The 13,736-nt window shown below is 36.9% G+C and overlaps 1 protein-coding gene across 1 annotated transcript in view; it reads right to left on the bottom strand.

Annotated features, from left to right (window-relative positions):
• The window catches only part of LOC145239967 (integrator complex subunit 9-like), a 137,057-nt gene extending 125,569 nt beyond the window's left edge, over positions 1–11,488 (bottom strand). The window contains exons 1-3 of the mRNA XM_080103554.1: positions 11,331–11,488; positions 7,630–7,757; positions 603–672 (exon numbers count right to left, since the gene is read on the bottom strand). Of these exons, the coding sequence (XP_079959680.1) occupies positions 603–672; positions 7,630–7,757; positions 11,331–11,339 (207 nt within the window). The 5' untranslated portion in view covers positions 11,340–11,488. The remainder of the gene's footprint in view (positions 1–602; positions 673–7,629; positions 7,758–11,330) is intronic.
• Between the last annotated feature and the right edge of the window lie 2,248 nt (positions 11,489–13,736).

Here is a 13,736-nt window from a genome sequence, read left to right as displayed (position 1 = left end):
TAGTTCTTTCATGTGAAGTTATTTAAAATCACTAAACTAAGCTGCAGTGCTCTGTGGCGTAGTGGTTAGCGTGCTGGACAATTCACATTATATTTTCACGTTCGCGCCGACCTACCGTAGTCGTTTTTTTTTTTTGTTTTTTTTTCCTAAACAACTGGAATGGACTTTTCTTGGTGGCCGAACTGTTAACGTTGCAGATGTTTTTGTTTTTTTTTTCACACTTTATTTTCCTACTTTTACTCATGACTCCGGGTTTGATCCTTCCTACTTACGTACCATAACATTTTTTAACCCCCCCCCCCCCCCCCCGTCCCGGAAACAAACACTCGGGCAACGCCGGGTACCCCCGCTAGTGATTTTATAAAAATCAGATGGAGAGACTAGCATTAGAAACGTCAGCCCAGATGTAAGGCGCTACTATTTAGGATCATATCTGCAATGTTGCACTTGCATCCGTTTTTATTGTAAACATCATTCTCACAAAACATTCACAGACAGTTAAGAATATATATATATATATATATATATATATATATATATATATATATCACCATTTTGCATAAAATAAATTCCAACAAAGATTATTCAGTGAAAATACGTACCACTTCTTTCTGTAAAGGAGTTGGCTGGCTTGAAGCTGGATTCCATGAGGGTAAGTTTTCTAAGTGAGAACTAAAAATAGAAAAAATAAAAAATTAAATTGCATCTTTTTGCAGCAGTGTTAAATATTGCTTAGCAATAACAGGATTTTAAAGCTCAGTGATTGCTAGGTGCAGGAGGTTATAAAAAGCAAAAACAAAAAGTTTCACCGGCTTCTCAACAAGGTTACTATTTTGGAGAACTTTCCTTACACTCCTATACTTATACTATATATAGTCAAATCTCAGATTCGAAAACAGATCGACTTTTAAAAAATTCCGGTGTTTGTCTTTTTCGTATAAATAAAGTGAAAAAATGATCGAAGCAAAGCCATTCGCCTGGCCTGGTCGGCCGGCACGTCTTGTTACAGTAAAAAAGGCTGTCCCCTTTTCCTGTAAATAAGAACATTAGGTAAGTGGAAACTGAGATTAAGGTTCAGAATAGATTTAGAAAGTGGAATGTTAGAATTTAGCTATTGTTTTGGAAATAGTTGGATATTGTTTGTATTGTAAAAAAGAATTTAAGTGTTTGTTCTGTTATGAAAACTGAATTAAAAAGTTAGTTGAGAATTTTTTGTTGTCGAAAGTGTGTTTGGAGAACGTGTGCTGAGCCACGTGAGTTGGTCACATTTTGGAACCACATGTCTGACGTCATAGCAAAAAGGGAATTCTCAATAATAGGAGCTAGGATTAGCAGATTAGAAGAGTCAGGCAGTCAACAGTCGAGCAGAGGAAGCAGAACAGATGAGTCTGCTAGTCAGAGAGAGAGTTGAAGTCAGGGTCCTTTGGAAACGAAGGAAAGAGCATTAAACTATGTAGATCCCGAATTTGAATTCCTTACCCAAACCCTTCTCTCTCATCATCGTCAATCCTGTATTACATTTACCCGTTATACGTCCTCGTCATCTCTTGATATATGATCTCCAATATGGAGACTGCTACACAACAGTCTTGAAGGTGATTAGCTTTGATCAACGTGGGGGGAAGCCTTCATATAAGACAATTGTTATTCATTAAGACACTGCCAGGGCTCCCTCATGCGGAAAACTTAACTGGCTTCCAGCCAGACCTTCATTTCTGCGCCTGCGTGATTCTTAACTTATTTTTAACCTTTTTTTCCTCCGTAATTGATATCACTTAAGGTCAACGCTTTTCACTTCCTGTCGCGTCATGGTGCAGCGGTAAACTCTCAGGTTTTCTTTCAATTTTTTTTATGCCTTCGCAGTACGTGTTCAAGTCTACTTGCCTACTAACACCCGAGCAACGCCGGGCACCCCCCACTAGTCTATTATACAGAAGGCAAAATTGGCGTCAGTTACATTTATGGAGAAGTTTCTTAGATTGTAATATCTTCAATTTGCGAACGGACATATTGATTATTGACTAAAAGTTATATCTTAAAACTTAAGTTTGAATTTCTTAAGATTTTTTAAAACAATTTTTGCTTATTTATACAAAATGGTTTATTGAAACTTCACTGATTTTTAATAAAGCAAAATTAATTAAATTTATCAACATTATTGAATTCGTTTTTTAGATTTGATCTATTGATATGATAGGATTGGGATATATGTCAATCCTATAAATTAAATAAAATAAACAATAAATTAAAACAAAACGGAGAAACTTATTTCGTTTTCGGTACTCCTTACAAATATAACAAATATAAATGTGGAATATATATATATATATATATATATATATAGTCTTATTTGTACTATTCCAAATTTTACTGGGTTTATATAATTCAGCAATCATTTATATATTAAAGCCACGCATAACCTTAGAAAATTAAGGTTGGATGGCAAACGTAGGTTAAATCTTTGGTAATTTTTTTTTTTTTTAATTCAATTTTCACCCCAAACAAGGCACAGTGCCACTTTGAAGCAGGGACTTAATTAGCAGGGTTATTATGAAGGAAGATGAGTAGAAAGATGTTTGTTCACGTTACACTTGAACTTCTGCATATCAGTACAGTTGGGAAAGCAGAATCCCGGAAGGGAGTTCCAAAGACCCGCAGTTTTGGGGAAGAAACTATTGGAGTGAAAGACTTTCTTGCACCTAGGGATCTCTACTGTAAAGGGATGAGACTTAGTAGCTTGTCGGGTTTGTCGGGGGTAGTTACGTCGAGAAGGTACAAGTGTTTGCAGTTCATCAGAGCATTCACCATTAAAATATTTGTAGAACAGGTAGAGGGATGCAACATCTCGTCGATGGGACAGAGGCTGAAGCCTAGATGACAGTTCAGGACCTATCAGGTTGGCGACTCTTTTTTGAACCCTGTCCAGGAGCGAGAGACAAGCAGCAGATGCACCAGCCCAGATGTGACAACAGTACACCATAGATGGGCGAATGGTGGCCTTATAGAGGTACAGGATACTGTTAGGCGTAAGTAGTTTTCTAGCACGGTAGAGGGAGCCAACCTTCCTTGCAGCAGCCTTGGCAATGCTCTCAATGTATCTATTCCAGTTCATATTCCCTGTAAACGTTAGGCCGAGGAGTTTAAAAGAAGTACTTTCAGGCAATGTGTTCTTGGCCATTGCTATTGGTGGTAGAGAAGGTTTCTTGTAGTTATTGAAGGAAACAAGCTTAGTCTTAGCAGCATTGAATGTGACCATCCATTTTTGTCCCCATTCCATTACAGATTGGATAAAATCAGTATCATGGTTAATATATGCATTACAAACTTATATTTTGAGTTTTAATTGGATTTGTTTAATTAATAAATAAATGATAAATGCATATTAGGAATATATCAAACCTAGAAACCTGCATAAATATTAAAACATCAAACGGCTGAAGTTACTTCCTTTTTAACGTTATGGATACATATTAGGATTTTGGTAACTTATAATTCAACTAAACCTTTAAAATTTCGAACGTACAGAGTCACCTCCCTTTCTACATCTAAAATATCTGATAATCGTAAATCTTAAAGGCAGGAACGAAATAAAATTAAAAATTAAAAATAAATTGAGATCCTTAATTTTAAATGAAGAATGAGAATGAACTAAGTATAAAGTAATGTTAAACGTTCTTTCCTTATTGAATAAGTTTTAAACAATCACATAAATAGGTTAGCCGATATTTTTGTAAATAAACAAAGCAAATACCAGATACAAAACTAACATAGAATCGCAACAATATAAGGTAATTGATAAGTCCAGATTAGAAAAAATAATTTTTCTTTCTTTTTTTTTTTATTTTAATCGCGTATGTGGTTGAGTGGAGCTAAAACAAACCATTTATAGAAACCAAAATAAATATTCTATGTCACAATCTGTAAGTATATATAAATACCCAATATAATATAAATGCTAAAATCTTTTTAAAAACTTTAAAAGATTACATATTTTAAAAATCTATAAAAACAGAATGTTTTTTTGACTTTCAAAATTATCGATAATTCAGAACTTTAATTTGCTACTCTGCTATAGTAACAATAAACATGAAATCGACACAAATTTAAACAAAATCATTTTTCATATTAATTTTTGTGATGAAATACCTGCATTTTAATAATAAATACCGAATAACGATTAAATTAAATACCTGGAGGAATGCTATGGAAAGTAAAGGTAGTTTTTTTTTTTTAATTTTCTTCCTTTGAAGATTGTAATGCTGGGTATGAGGCAGCCAAACCAGCTGCCAACATTGCCCTGCTTTTTATTGAAACCAGCCGAGAGCTCTTTTTAGTGTCCTCGTTGTTCCCTTAAGTGCAATTGTCTGGATCTCTTTTGCACTTGGTTGACCAGGAATATTAGTTAGGTAGGACTTCAGGTTCTTCTTCATAAGTCCTGTGGTGGCACGTATGATTGATATCTCCCTAAGATTCTAGTTTTTTTTTTTTTCATGTCATACATGAGACGCTTTGTTCATAGAATCTACATTTAGGTTTAGGCACAGATAAAGAGTGGGAGGAATTATTGATAGGGTTTTCAGCTAGACAAGTGTTTCTTGTGAAAGTTTGGCAGGGGGGGGGGCATAGATTGAAGCTCAGTTGAGCACTTGCCATGAAAATAACAATCAAGCAGAAACAAACTCGCAACATCTCTTCTGTGAGAGAGAGGTTGCAGGAAAGAGAAAAGGACATCTACGAGACTAAAGTCTATTTTGAACTTTATCAAGGTAGGACAAGTCCTTTCTAGCAGCTCCTGCCCAGATGTGGCAACAGTACTCCATCCTTGGATGTACCTGGCTCTTATATAGAGAATTGCATCAGCAGTGAGATATCTACTGGATCGATAGAAGGATCCCACCATTTTTCCAGTGGCCTTGGCAACAGATTTGATGTACGCGTTCCATTTCAGATCAGGAGTAAAGCTATAAACTGATTCAGCCATGGTACTAAGTTCGGTAAATGCTACAGTGGAAGAGAGTGGAAGAATACGAACAAAGGATGCTGGAGAAATGATTGTAAAACAGAGATTAGGAATGCTTGAAAAGTTAGTAGCTGAATTTGAACTGCGGATAAAGGCAGTGTTTGTGCCTTCAGAGAAAAATAAAGCAGATGCATTAATGCGGATGAAAAAACAGTGGTTAGTTGAGAAAGAAGAAGTCTCGATATGCTGTTTAGAGATTGGTGAACTCGAAGAGTTACATGGAATGCACCACATGGGAGTGGAGAGAATGTTATATTTGGTGCGGAAAGTTGATCCACATATAAAACGGGAAGAAGTTCAAAAAATAGTTAGGAATTGCCTTTGATGTCAATCGAGTGATCCTGCCCTGAATGTACGTGATTCTGGGGAGATTGGGATTACGAAGAATTGGACAAAATTAGCAATAAACATAACGCACTATTGTGGAGGAGCATACTTGTCAGTGATTGATTGTGGTCCTGGAAGACTGGCAATATGGAGGGAGTTACGTGCGGAATTGGCATATTCGGTTGCTAAAAAATTGGAAAAGGTGGTGCTTGAATGAAGTCCAGTTAAGAAGGTGATAATGGACAATGGCACTGTTTTTCGCTCAGAAGTTTTCCAGACGATGCTAAAAACAGGAAGAAGCTGTTACAGGGCAGCATATAGGCCCGGAGGAAATGGAATAGTAGAGTGACATCATCGGATGGTGAAAGCAATAGCTGAGAGAGGAAGGATATCATCTGAAGAGGCCACATTCTGGTACAACATGACTCCCAAGGTCGGACAGAAAGAGGACACAGTGCCACAGAGATCAATTTTTAGTTACGAATGGGGGCATCCAAAGGATACGTCCCCAGAAAATGATGAGCAAGGACCCTCCAGAATGAGTGAAACTCCCGAATGTGTAATGTATGACACAATGGGGAAGAGAAGTGATTACTGGAGTGATATCCCCTAACAACTTGAGTGTAGATGGAATGCCACACGGCACATTTTACATTTAAGACGTGTAGTACATGAAGGCGATGGTGTAAATGGTGAGCCAGGGGGTAGTGGTGCTGAACCAGTGGAAATGCACAGATCACAGAGAGCCCGTACCGAGCCAGTATGTGCATGGAATTATGTAATGTTATGTGCATTGGATTATGTAATGTACCAAGCCAGTATGTGCATGGGATTATGTAATGTACCGAGCCAGTATGTGCATGGGATTATGTAATGTACCGAGCCAGTATGTGCATTGGATTATGTAATGTACCGAGCCAGTATGTGCATGGGATTATGTAATGTACCGAGCCAGTATGTGCATGGGATTATGTAATGTACCGAGCCAGTATGTGCATGGGATTATGTAATGTACCGAGCCAGTATGTGCATGGGATTATGTAATGTACCGAGCCAGTATGTGCATGGGATTATGTAATGTACCGAGCCAATATGTGCATGGGATTATGTAATGTACCGAGCCAGTATGTGCATGGGATTATGTAATGTACCGAGCCAGTATGTGCATGGGATTATGTAATGTACCGAGCCAATATGTGCATGGGATTATGTAATGTACCGAGCCAGTATGTGCATGGGATTATGTAATGTACCGAGCCAGTATGTGCATGGGATTATGTAATGTACCGAGCCAGTATGTGCATGGGATTATGTAATGTACCGAGCCAATATGTGCATGGGATTATGTAATGTACCGAGCCAGTATGTGCATGGGATTATGTAATGTACCGAGCCAGTATGTGCATGGGATTATGTAATGTACCGAGCCAGTATGTGCATGGGATTATGTAATGTACCGAGCCAGTATGTGCATGGGATTATGTAATGTACCGAGCCAATATGTGCATGGGATTATGTAATGTACCGAGCCAGTATGTGCATGGGATTATGTAATGTACCGAGCCAGTATGTGCATGGGATTATGTAATGTAAAATGATCCTTAAAGGTCGGGGGGGGGGATCTGAAATGTTTAAAAAATTGTTACAAACCCGCCTTGTGCAACTTGTACAAATCCAGGTGGACCAAAAATGAATGAAAATAAAAAAAGAAATAAAAATGGCCGCCTTATCTCTTTATATGCCTGCAATGTTACCACGTGATATGCAAATGAGATGCTCCTGGTTGGAGATAAGAGAGACCTGATTTTTCAGAGAGGCTGTTCATTTTGAAGTTGGATTTTGAAAAAGTGACTTCGATCAGAAGTGCTTTTGAAGTTGAGAGAGTAATAGCAGAGAGTTGAGTTTTCGGATTAAGGAAGCAGCTGAGACTTGACAAATTTAACCACAACCAACCGCGTATTTAGCAGCTCAAAGGCAAACTTTAATTTCAACATTTCAGATAACCAATTTGTATGCAAGAAGTATAAGATAATGGAGATGGGTAAGAATTCAGATGTGGAGAAAGTCAATTTGTAAAGCTATTGAGTAACAGGTTCAGTTCACGGGAGAAAAGCTAGGAAAACATGGAAGCGATAAGAATTAACTTGAGAGAAAGAGGGGTAAAACCTGGCCAGAGATTGATTAGTTTCAAAGTCAATTTCTGAAATCTGTTGATGGATGTTAGACGTAATAGGATAACAGCGATGAATAATGATAAATTTTAGACGAGAAAATAAACTTACTTTGACGTGGTTGGTAAAGGAAGGAAGTTCTGTACTTGGGCAATGTCCAGGCCACAGTCCATCATAATTGTCACCCCTTTAAACTGTAGGACGAAACATGGTTTACTGTGATTCCCAGAAAGGCAAAGCTGAAACAGAATCAGATCGTTATTATTTTTATACAGACACAATTTAAAAAAATAAAAAGGTTATTCAGGATTTATAAATATAGTACTAAATTATTTCCCTTTGTTTATAAAAAGACATTTTTTTATTTTTTTACATGGAAGTCACTACTTATTAAGGCCTGGAGGCCACTCGAGGATAAGGGTTATTGTGTGTACAGTAATCAATGGGATAATATCATAGTAATCATTAGTATTGGAGATTTGATAAAGTGTCTTACTTAAGGGGGCGGTTTATCAGGAATTTGTTTATGTTGGACTTGAAAACATCCAAGTTGTAGTCAGGTGGGAAACAGGCAAATGGAAGAGAGTTCCACAGGCATGCACTTCTAAGAAAGAAACTTTGTTCATGGAATCTACGTTTGGATTTAGGCACAGATAAAGAGTGGGAAAAATTACTGACAGTGGTTTCAGCTAGACGGGTGTTTTTCGTGAAAGATTTGCAAGTGGGGACCAGAGATTGGAGATCAGATGAGCACTTGCCATGAAAATAAGGATAAAACAACGACAGGCTCACAATGTCCCTTCTGTGGGAGCGAGGTTGCAGGGAAGAGAAAAGGGCATCCCTCACTAGGCTACGAAGTCTATTTTGTATTCTGCCAAAGCAGAATAGGCTGTTTTTAGCAGCTCCTGCCCAGATATGGCAGTAGTACTCCATCCAGGCATAGTTTAAACTAATAAAAATAAACTGCAACATCAGGCAACAGTGGGGAGGTATAGCTAATTAATAATAATAATAAAATGAAATCACTGAACAGAATAATTTTGCACTACTTTTATATATATTTACAAAGGTAAATTGAATCCTATTTTTTTTTTATGCCTTCTTCCACCATTTTTTTTTTTTTTTTTTAAATCTGTTTCTGCAGTTTTGGCAACTATTGGTTTGTGAATTGTTGTGGATAGAAAAGGAAGACATTACATGAGTTTGCAGAAAACTTTTGCTGTACAAAAAATACAACTTTAGTCTTTCTTCCAAGATTTATGTCTCACGCTAACCTAAATAGAAATATTGTATCGATAATTATTAAAACACCCCAAATACATGTATCGAATTTAAGTAGCATACCAACCCACTTTTTATTAATTAATAGGTACTTGTGCACTTATTGGACCGCACTGAAATAATAACATTATTGAGAAATCCATTCTTAACATGGAGAGAGGAGGGTGTTTTGTAACTAATCTGTACTTTCACCTAACAATTTAATAAAAAAGATATCTTAAAAATTGAATTTAACTTGAAAAAAATCAATTTAAAAAAAATCAATTGTGGTTCAATATATGCATAATAATAATTAAAAAGAAAGAAAGAAAGAAACTTAAGCGTGGCAGACTAACGATTATTTAATTCCAAACTTAAGCGCGACATATTAACGATTATTTAGTTCCAGATGTAAGCTTGGCAGACCAACGATTGTTTAATTTAAAACTTAAGCGTACTATTTAATACCAAACTTAAGCGTGGCAGACCACAGATTATTTATTTTCAAACAAGCATGACAGACCAACGGTTATTTGGTGCTAATGCACTTACTGATCCGTGCTATTTTTTTAATCGTATTTCCAAGTTTAATTAAAGTTTTATGATATGTTTTTTTTTTTATTAAATTGTAAGGTTAAAGTACAGGATAGGTACAAAACACCCTCCCCTCCCCATGTTAAGAATGGCTTTTTAAATAATAACGTTATTATTTCAGCATGGATCAATAAGTGCATGAGTACCGAAAATTTATCATATCAATGTATCAATTCCATTTTTAATAAGGCTACTTATGCAGAATAGGGAACATTATTGTTGGCATATTCCAGGCATGTTATATGTTTATGTTTAAACCTGTTGGAAGATACTGAACGGAAACTTTGTGTGTGTTTTGTTTTCACGAAAAAGCTGTCCAAATGTTTCACTGAAGACAATAATAATTTTATTGGCTTTTTCTCTACCCTGCAACCTCTCTCCCACAGGAGAGATGTTGCAAGCCTGTCTTTGTTTTATCGTTATTTCCATGGCAAGTGCTTGCCTGAGCTCCAATCTCTGGTCCCCCCCCCCTCACAAATCTTTCACAAAAAACACCCGTCTTGCTGAAACTACTGTCAGTAATTTTCCCCACTCTTTATCTGTGCCAAAACCAAAACGCAGATTCCATGAACAAAGCTTCTTTCTTAGAAGTGCATGCCTGTGGAACTCTGTTCCGTTTGCCTGTTTCCTACCTGACTACAACCTGGATGTCTTCAAGTTCAACATAAACAAATTCCTGAACCACCCCCTTAAATAAGACACTTTATCAAATCTCTAATATTAACGTACTCGCCGAGTGGCTTCCAGGCCTTGATAAGTGGTGACCACCTTGTAAAAAAAAAAAAAAAAGATAGTAACTTCGGTGCTTCTGCTATTTATTTATTTATTTATTTTTAGATAGGATTTTCAAGTAAAATTTAGTTTTTACGATATTTTTTGTTTATTAAAATGGTGCTTGTACAAAGATGACAGATCGGGGTTTGTATTACTGTACACATAGATTCGAAAAAGTTGTAAAAAAACAAATATATAACAAATAAATGTTATCAAAGACAAGATTAATAACTTTTCTACCAAACTGGATATAATTTTCGTGTCTTTATTCAATTTAACATGTTTATTCAGCTCGAAAAGCATACAGTGTTTACCGATGTATTGGAAAATTGGGTTTGTATTACTGTACACATGGATTCGAAAAAGTTGTCAAAAAATAAATATATAACAAATAAATGTTATCAAAGGCAAGATAAGTTACTTTTCTACCCAACTGGATATGTTTTTCGTGTTTTTATTCATTGTAACATGTTTAGTCAGCTCGAAAAACAGTGTTTACCGATGTATTGGAAAATTTAAAATGGCGGCCGACTCTCTCTTTGACCCGGTAAGTTTGGGAAAAAGAGTTTAAAAAAAAAAAATATGCAAAATACTGTTAAAAACCCACCGAATATATGTCAGCCTATGTCACGGTAACATATATTGAGCGAGTTTTTAACCGTATTTTGTCTATTTTTTATTAATAACTCATTTTCCCAAACTTACCGTGTCAAAGAGAGAATCGGCCGCCATTTTAAATTTTCCACGGTAAACATTGTATGTTTTTCGAGCTGACTAAACATGTTGCGTTGAATAAAAACACGAAAAACATATCCAGTTAGGTAGAAAAGTAACTTATCTAGCTTTAGATAACATTTACTTGTTATATATTTGTTTTTTGACAACTTTTTCGAATCTATGTGTACAGTAATACAAACTCCCAATAAAAATATCTATCATGCCGGTGTGTCTACAAATTAAAAAAACGAAACAATAAACAAACAGTAGCGTGACACACGCACGAGGTGCCCGGCGTAACAGCATAAACTTGTTCAACGATATATTTCACGTTTTCTAATTTCGATTAAACCATTTAAATCTAACAAAATCACAATAACAAAAAAGTACGATGAGCCAATTGCATTTAGTCTGTTTTAGTTGCTTTATTGAAAGCATACGTATATTTTAAGACAGAAAATACTCACAAGCTTCATTTTTAAGTTCGTCCCAATGTTAATACATATAAAAAATATAGAGCTGATCTTCTTTTTTTTAATTATGAAAAACTACCAAAAAAATTACGAGTACGGCAGGCTTTCTTTTACATGTGAGTAGCCATTTTGAATACAGCGCCATCTACGCCGCATCATTCAAGGGAGATAATTACGGCCTCTCTCAGTCTCAACTTGAATATATGTATTATTATTTATTTATTTTTAATGAAAATCGCTATAGGCAAGGTAGGAAGCCACTTGATGTAAGGCGCTAACAAATTGATCATCTTATTATATATCAGAATCCACGTATGACTAAGTTACAAAGTTATGCTTTCGTTATGCATTAAAACTGATTTAACCACCGCTTATTTCTCTAATTTTTTTTCTTATAATTTTGATCAAGCAAAATTAAAACATCTTTTTTTCTTCTTTTTCTTTTTTTACACCGTGATCACCACTTATCAAGGCCCGGAAGCCACTCAGGGATAAGGGTTATTGCAAGTACATTACGTTAGTGTGGAGATTTGATGAAGTGTTTAATTAAGGGGGCGGTTCATTAGGAATTTGTTAACATTGGACTTGAAGACATCCAAGTTGCAGTCCGGAGGGAAGCAGGCAGACGGAACAGAGTTCCACAGGCGTGCAGTTCTAAGAAAGAAGCTTTGTTCATGGAATCCGCGTTTTGATTTAGGCACAGATATAGAGTGGGGGAAATTTTTCACAGTGGATTCAGCTAGACAGGTGTTTTTCGTGAAAGATTGGCTAGGGGGTACCAGAGATTGGAGTTCAGACGAGCACCTGCCATGGAAATAACGATAAAACAAGGATAGGCTCGCAACGTCTCTTCTGTGGGAGAGAGGTTGCAGGGTAGAGAAAAGGGCATCCCCCACTAAGCCACAAAGTCTATTTTGTACTCTGTCAAGGCAGGATAGGCTGTTTTTAGCAGCTCCTGCCCAGATATGGCAGCAGTATTCCATCCTTGGACGTACTTGGCTTTTATATAGATAGAAAATTGCATCAGTAGTGAGATATCTTCTGGAGCGGTAGAAGGATCCCACCATCTTTCCAGACTTGATGTACGTGTTCCATTTCAGATCAGGAGTAAAGGTCAAACCCAGAAGCTTGTCAAAACACGGGGCCTCACCCAGACGAGAGCCATCCATCACAATTGATGCCAGCTGGGGATCAGAGCATTGATGATGTAAAGATAGGAGTTTGGTTTTGGATGCATTAAAGGTAACCAGCCACATCTTCCCCCACTGAACCACGCGCTCGAGATCAGAGGAGAGAGAATCAGAGAGAACTTTGTCATTTACAGCCTTTGATGTGTTACCGTAGATGGTCGTGTCATCAGCATAGATGTCAACGAATGATTTAAGTATGTGTTTAGGGAGGTCATTGATGTAGATCAGGAAGAGAGTTGGGCCCAGGATTGACCCCTGAGGGACTCCAGCATTTATATTGCAGGCCTCCGATTTTTGTCCATCTACCACTACTCTTATGAGCCTATCGGAGAGAAATGATTTAATGATTGAGAAAACATTTCCAGTTATACCATAGCTGGAAATCTTCTGAAGTAGACCCTTATGTCATACCTTGTCGAAGGCCTTTGATATGTCAAGAGCAATTGCCCTAGAAAGGAAGCCTTTGTCAAGAGATTCACTAATCCTGTGAGATATAACCGTCAGCACATATGCGGTAGATCTTGCAGAGCGGAAACCATATTGTGTGTCACTAAGAAGGTTATTCCTGCTGAGGTGGTTGACTATTTCTGTATTTAATATGGATTCCAGCAACTTACTCATAACACACAGGAGACTTATAGGTCTGTACTGAGAGGGAGATGACTTATCACCTGAATTCTTAAATACAGGGCAAACTGATGAGGTCTTCCAGGGAGTCGGAAAGCACTTCTCCTTAAGGCAGCGCTTAAATAGTTTTGGAAGTATGGGAGCAAGTTCTGGTTGAAACTTTTTTAACACTATAATTGGGATGCCATCAGGGCCAGTTGCTTTACTGGAATCTAGGTTCTTGATTAGCTTGGCTACCTCATGCACGGATATTTGTATGTTACCTAGCTTGTTCTGTGTTATAGGAGGAAATATGGGGAGCTGATGGCCTTCGTTTCATAGGGTAGAATTAGCTGCAAAGTTCTTTGCAAATAGTTTGACCTTGTCTGACGCTGACGAGATGACCTCTGGTCCATTGATAATGGTTGGGATAGAACGCACACTTCTGTTCACCAGAGCAACAGACAGAATCTCTCGGTATTGTGATATTGAGATCCTGTTTTTTGTTTTTTTTTTTAATCCAATTTACTTGTTCTAGTTAAATGTAAATCGCAATTTACTCACCAAGCTTTTTTACTAAGATTCTGTCTGTTGCTCTGGTACT

Source organism: Euprymna scolopes, chromosome 19 (genome assembly GCF_053919585.1).
Source record: "Euprymna scolopes isolate OS-2025 chromosome 19, ASM5391958v1, whole genome shotgun sequence".
Classification (NCBI taxonomy): domain Eukaryota; kingdom Metazoa; phylum Mollusca; class Cephalopoda; order Sepiida; family Sepiolidae; genus Euprymna; species Euprymna scolopes.
Note: the sequence above shows the minus strand (reverse complement) of the source record. Positions and strands in the feature narration are given on the sequence as shown.